The sequence below is a fragment of the Camellia sinensis genome, chromosome 8 (genome assembly GCF_055761805.1).
Source record: "Camellia sinensis isolate YWXY chromosome 8, ASM5576180v1, whole genome shotgun sequence".
NCBI lineage: Eukaryota > Viridiplantae > Streptophyta > Magnoliopsida > Ericales > Theaceae > Camellia > Camellia sinensis.
Genome location: NC_138968.1, coordinates 122,746,247 through 122,753,547, shown reverse-complemented (window position 1 = coordinate 122,753,547; position 7,301 = coordinate 122,746,247). Strand labels below are relative to the sequence as shown.

The following is a 7,301-nucleotide window of genomic DNA, read 5'->3' as shown; positions in this document are numbered from 1 at the left end:
GGATGCTTCCTCCTTCAGGTACCCTCAAGATGAACATTGATGGATGCTACAGAATTGCCAAACCTGGAGGCTTTGGAGGACTGATTAGAGATGAAAAGGGAGCATGGATTTGTGGCTTCTATGTCAGACTAGAAAACTGTACCAGCCTTGAGACAGAGCTATGGGCTGTGTACAAAGGCCATACCATTATCCTCCAAAAAGGCTTCAACAAAGTGATTATTGAAACAGATGCAGAGGAAGTGGTGAAACTGCTTGTAGAACTGGAGAAAAACAGCTTCTCAGAGGCTTAGTGGAAGATGCAAGAATAATTTTCAATGGATGTCAATGCACTGCACAACACGTCTACAGAGAAGGTAATCTATGTGCAGACGCATTGGCCACTCGGGGCAGATCAACCTGAGGATATGCTTGTTGTTAATGACCCACCTGCAGAAATCAGAGCTCTCCTGGTTTCAGACATGGTGGGCTTAGCTAGCAAAAGGGCTTAGTCCCAGTTTGGTTGTTTTAATTCCGATGTATCTATAAAAAATAAATAAATAAGAAAACAAGCATGAGATAGTCATACTGTGATGTATATTATCCCATCCATGCCAATTCCATAACTATTGACAACACTGATAATCCAAAACAAAATATTGGAATCCTTCAAAACACACACACTTAATCCAAAATAATTAAATTACACACTTGAATTATTTATTTAGGTAGCAACATCCTTCCAGAAAGAAATAGAGGGCCTAAGCAAAGATGGTACCAGCAACACCACTTCGCATACCACGAACTCGCCATCACAAACTCATGTCTTACGTGTAGCAGCTTCCTTTGAAAATATAGCAACCAAAAAAAAAAAGTTAACAATATCAATTATCACTTAAAGAAAAATAAATATTGGGCAGCCATTAATAGTTTGTAAATAGGAGTTATTTAGAATCATCGAAAAATCTAAATGCTTTAGAATCTGATCATAAAATTAGATATAATCACGAGATGGAATCCATTAAAAATGTGTATCTTATCATCCCATATGAAAAGATTGTATCTGATTCTGTGATCGAATGTTGTTCTTATAGAAGAGCTGCAAAATCATTGCATAAAAGAGCACCTTAAGTTCAATTATTAGGCTTGAAAAAAAAGAAAAGAAAGAAGCATAACGACCATTTCATTGAGCATATTGTTACACGATTAGTAGATTTTGTAAAGGGCGAATTACATTAATAGTCCTATAGTTTGGAGCTTGTACCACTTTGATTCTTGATTTTTCAATTGTGATACATTTGATCATGAATTTTGAATATTGTTTCAAATAAGGATAATCAAAGATTTTTTTTTGTGTGTAAAATGGTCCATTTTAAGGGCAAAGTCGTCATATAATTTATTTTGTGTTGGTTAACTTGTATGTTATTTAAAATGTAATGACATTTTTTTAAATAAATAATGCTGAATTTTTTTTTATTATAAAATTCTGTTTGAATTGATTTTTAGAATCAATTTTTCAGAAAAAAAAATTCTAAGAAATTAAAAATTAAATTGGTGAAAAAAATTAATTACACATCAATTTTATATAATTTTATCTTTTGGGAGGATAAAAATAATTTTTTTAAATAATTTTTTTTGATATTTATTTTCATTAAATTAGTTTCAATTTTTTCAAAAATCAAATATGGCGACAATTTTGATGTCATTATTAAACCAATCCATTAAATCAAAAAATCCAAAGCTAAAAACATTTCATATATTAAACATATTGATTACACATTAAAGCCTAATAACTATCAATTACATGATAACCATATATATATATATATATATATATATATATCTGTTAAAAACAAATATAGCCATCTATTACATTATAACCATCAAAAAATATCAACAAAAACAACAACCCAATATATAATCATCATCCATATATATACTAAAAATTAATTTAATAAAAAATATATAAAAATAATAAATTTATTTTTATATAATTTTATCCTTGGTAGGTAGAAATCATTTTTTTATAATTCAAAAATAATTTTTTAACATTTATTTTCTACCAAATTTGTTTATATTTTATCAAATTGACAACTCTGCCCTTGAAATGGAGCAACAATGTCTTCAATTATCCTTATTTGAAACGAGATTTAAAATTTAGAATCAAATGTATCACAATTAAAAGGTTAAGGATCAAAATGACACAAATCCCAAACTACAAGGACCATTAGCATAATTCGCCTTTTTGTAAAATTACAATAGAAGTAGAGAACTTATGAGCAGAAATAGAAACCAAAAAAAAAAAAAAAAAAGGCTTTGACCAGAAAATTAAATTTGAAAACAAGTTGGTTTTTTAAACATCTAATGTGCTAATGTAACTAATATCAGATCATTGTTTGGTCATGAATTGATGTGGAAATAGAACTTACCACAGAGCCAAAGGTACTTGTACTAAAATAGGACTTGAATATTTTGATAAGAAAATAGAATTAAAAGAAACCCAAGGTTTGCACTTTGCAGTTAAAAAATCTTGGTTATAATTTACAAAGAAGATTTTAACATGTAAACAAGGGTGGCCTGCAAACAATGCCCATACAGAAGAATACGAGAAGCAACAAAATCGAAGTGAGACATACCGATTTTGCTTAAAGATTCCTTTGTAGTCTAGCCATATTCAATACCGCAGTCACATAGAACCAATTTTGTATGCGGTCCAAGAATTTGAAGCAGGCATATCTCAATGGACTGTTACAAAGCATAGTGCCAAAAACTCCCCAAAATCCAACGGTGAAACCAATCCCCATGCTAACATAAAATCCTGAGGTAATAAACCTGTCCTTATCTTCTTGAGTAGAAATTGGAGGTTCCACAACCGTATCCTCTCCTGGACACTTATTGGGTAGGGGACGCCCACAGAGTTTAGGATTCTCAGAATATACAGAGGCATCAAAGCTTTGCAATTGAGTGCTTGATGGAATTTTTCCCGACAAGTTGTTATTTGACAAGTTCAATACACTAAGAAAATTAAGATAAGCAAGGCTTGTAGGAATCTCACCAGAAAGTCTATTTGCAGATAGGTCAAGAGCTTCCAACATCTTCATCTGACCAATCTCTTGGATGATTCTTCCAGCCAAATTGTTTCTTGACAGGTTCAAGGAAACCAACCCTGCAAGACTCGCAACTTGCTGAGGAATTTTTCCAGTCAATTTGTTGCTAGAAAGATCAATCATTTTAAGTAGTCCCAGTTGGTTTCCGTACTCCCTCTCTTGTCCCTTCCATTGAACCAATGCATTACTCTCATAGTATAGGGAACCTGAGACAAAATCACCACCTTGATATGTAGTGTAGGTGAAATCAGTGGATCCTTTCGAACTATTACTTTGAACCAAAGCAGAAAAATTGCTGAAACATTGTGGTAGTTTTCCTGATAAATGATTTTGAGAGAGGTCCAAAACTTGAATATAGTTAAGGTAGCAGATATCTTGAGGTATGCTTCCATAGAATTTGTTGGATCGTAGACTAAGAACGATTAACCTTGTGAGATGCATCCCTATCCATGCTTGTATTTTTCCTATGAATCTATTTTGCTCCAAGTCAATAATTTTCAACTGTACGCATTTATTTAAAGACTTTGGCAATCTCCCAGAGAAACTATTGTTGCGCAACTGCAATGCTTCAATGGCATTTAGGGAACCTATTGAGCTAGGAAGTGCTCCAGAAAAATTATTGTTGTTCAAATTGATAACTGCAAGTGCTTTAAAATGTTCCCAACAATTTGGAAGTCCTCCTGATAATAGGTTACTTGAGAGGTCAAGATAGGAGAAAATTTCGGTGCTAGAAATTGCACATAAGAAAGAAATTGACCCCGAAAACATGTTTTTGGAGAGATTCAAAAATGTTAAATTGGATGGAAGTGGTGGTATTTGACCTGTAAAGCGATTAGAACTTAAATCTATGCCGATAAAATCAGTAAACTTCGAAGATAAATCTGGTAACAAACCATTTATATGGTTGCAAGAAAGATTTAAAAAATTTAACTTGGGTGATAGATCCCAAAACCAACTAGGGACAGTGTCTGAAATTCCAGCTCCAGAGATATCAAGCATGGAAATTTTATTTTGCTTTTGAAGCCATTTTGGGAAATAAGGCCCCAACTTGCAAAATGCCAACCTTATTTGACGAATTTGAAAAGGAGGATCCCAATCAGAGCTAAAGTTCAAAACTAGTTGGTTAAAAGACAAATCCAAAAATTGCAAACTATAGAGGTTTGAGAAGTGGGCTTCAGAGATTATGCCTTGGAAAGAATTCAAAGACAAATCTAGTTGAACAAGACTACGAAGTTGTCCAAAACTTTCTGGGAGTGGCCCATTCAATTGATAATTAGAAGAGAGATCAAGATACCTTAAGTTGGAAAGGTTCCCAAGCTTATGACGAATCGGACCTTCTAGATTATTCCAACGAAGATCAAGATACCTTAAGTTGGAAAGGTTCCTAAACTGATGAGGAATCGGACCACCAAAGAGATTCAATTCGAGGCTGAGGTATTGTAATCTGCTCAAGGAAGCAATGAACTCTGGGATGCGCCCTTCAATCATATTTCCGCCAAGATCTAAATACTTCAAATGCTGCAATTCAAGCAATGAAGAACTAATCTTTCCGCTAAAGTAATGAAGATCGAGCATGGTTACATGACCACTGTGGTTGTTGCAATAGACGCTACTCCATTTGCAACAGTCTTTCTTAGCTTCTTCATTCCCCCAAGAAGAGAGAATACCATAATCATCGACAGCTTCTTTAAACTTGAGGAGAGCTTGTCTCTCCCTCTCTATGCACCTGATTTTATTAGCAGCTTCAACTCCTGCTGAGGAGAGTCCAAGAACAGGTATGTAGTTTAATAATAATAGTGAAAGCACAACCACAAACACATGGAGAGGTTGAATTGATTTTGGTAACATGATAATAGTTTTTGTGACCATGATGGATGGCCAAAATTTGAAGGATAAAAAATTTTTGTTTGTTGTTTTTCTGAGTTCTGTTTGCCATCGAATGGCCACTTCTTATGCTATCTTAGATTGCCATATTTTTATTTTTATTTTTTAAATTTTATTTTATTTTATTTTTTAAAAAAGAGAGACTTGGGAGTCAATGAAGAAGTCGACACGGCTGCTGCACGAGTTCAGTCATATCTCGGCATTACTTTTTTAAAAAAGGAAACACTGATTATATAGAGTCATTTTGGTAAAAAAAAAAAAATTTTAAATTTGTTTGGCTCGAATGGCCACTTCTTATACTATCTTAGATTACCATATCTTAAAATAGGTCTAGATTTGGACTTTTATATCAATTTTTTTTTTTTTTTTTTGTGAAGTAATTTATGATTCCTAATTTATTTAATATTGTGTATTTTTCTAGTTTTGATCAGTGCTGTTCATATATATATATATATATATATTACTTTCAAACTTGTTAGAGCATTTCTAATCCAATATCAGATACTTTATCAAATTTAAAATTGGGCAAATTGCATATATCCCCCTTGAGGTTTAGCTAAATTACAGATATCCCTCTGAGGTTTGAGAAATTACAAATTCTCCTTGAAGGTTATATTTGCATAACAAATTATGGGACAATTTGTTATGAAAATATAAGTCTTAAGGGGCGGGATGTAATTTCCTAAACCTCAGGGGTATCTGTAATTTATCTAAACTTCGAGGGAGGTATATGTAATTTGCCCTTTAAAATTTGATGAAAAGCGCCAATGGACGCGCTCCAACCCTTTCACCAAAATCATATCAAATAGAGACAAAACCAAAGCTTTCATCAAATGAAATGAGTATTTCATCTTTTATCAAATTTAAATTTACCGTTGGGTCAAACACCTTTCCGGATGTCCACCAAGAGTAATTTTGACAGTTTTTTTATTCATATTCAGACAATCTCCAAGACATCCGCCCAGGTGTCCTCCCGAAAAAAGACTTAATTCCTTTTGCATCTTGACTTAATTTTTCAATTTGCAAATTTTAAAAAATCTGTCCTAATTTTTAATAAAAATTTAGGGTCATCTAAGTTACACAAAATAAAAAATATATATGTACTTATTTTTTAAAAAAGTTTATCAAAGAAGAAAATTAGCCATCCAAAAAAAAAAAAAAAATCCTAAATGTAAGTTATAAAAAAGTTTTTTAAAAAATAAAAATGTTACCAAGCAATATGAACTATTTTAACCATTACAAAACTCAAAAATTGAAATTTTCTATAATTTAAAAATAAAATGACATCACCCAATATAGTATAGTATATAGTATTGTAAATAGACTTTTTTTTACTAGGAGTGTTTTTAGAACTTCAAGGTTTCAAACTACAAAATTTTTAAAAAATCTATTGTCTAAGCCATTAAACCTTAAATATTTAAAACTTGAAATTTTCATAATGGGTGTCCTTAAATTGATTACAAACTTACCAATAAAATTCAAAAAGAAATGTCTCATACTATTAATTTGTTCTTTTTAAACTTCTTAATCTCTAGGAAAATTTATTCATAAATCCCATATATATTTTTAATATAATAATTTTCAAATTTTATTTAATTGTGATCATTTAAATAATATTTTTAATTTCTAAATAGAATGAACATATTTTATAAAATTGTTAATACTTTTTCATTTTATTTCAGCAAATTACACATATCACTTATGTATTTAAAGGGAAAAATCATTGATTTTTTAGATGGGGAAAGAGAACTATTAAACTAAATTGTTGATTATTAGATTTTCAAAAAAACAAAATTTAAAAACATATATTGATTGAAGAGTAAATTTCTTTGGGTGGAGACAAAACAAAGTAATATACAATTTCCTAAATTTACATTTAACTGTTTTATATATGAGTAGAAAAATGAAGAAGAAAAAAAAAAAACAAAATAGGTGTGTGTAAATAGTATATACCTTATTTAAAAAAATAATATATTCTTGTATTTTTTAATACAAATGTAATAAAATTGTACAGTTGCAATTTTATTTTCGGTTATGCTTGGTAGCTCGAAAGAGCTACCCCCGAATCCCCCGAATATGCAGAAAATAGAAGAAGAAGGAGGAGGAAAGAGGAGGAGGAGGGGGAAGAAGAAGAAGAGAAGGAAGGAGGAGGAGGAGGAAGACGAAGGACTGGAGGGGGCCAAATAAATCGGGGTGGAGGCAGAGGCGGGGGACGGGGGCAGAGGCAGAGGCAGGGGCAGGGGCAGGGGCTGTGAGGGACAGGGCTGCGACGATGAGCTGCGACGGCGGGTGACGAGCTCTTCCCTGCGACGGCGACGAGCTCTTCCCTGCGAC

At 32.3% G+C, this 7,301-nt stretch overlaps 1 protein-coding gene across 1 annotated transcript; it reads right to left on the bottom strand.

Moving 5' to 3' along the window:
* Positions 1-553: 553 nt before the first annotated feature.
* Positions 554-5,008, bottom strand: LOC114322433 (receptor-like protein EIX2). The gene is made up of 2 exons (XM_028269728.2): positions 2,613-5,008; positions 554-820 (listed from the first exon to the last, which is right to left on the bottom strand). The coding sequence occupies exon 1, from the start codon at positions 4,950-4,952 to the stop codon at positions 2,622-2,624; it is 2,331 nt and encodes a 776-aa protein (XP_028125529.2). The 5' UTR covers positions 4,953-5,008; the 3' UTR covers positions 554-820; positions 2,613-2,621.
* Between the last annotated feature and the right edge of the window lie 2,293 nt (positions 5,009-7,301).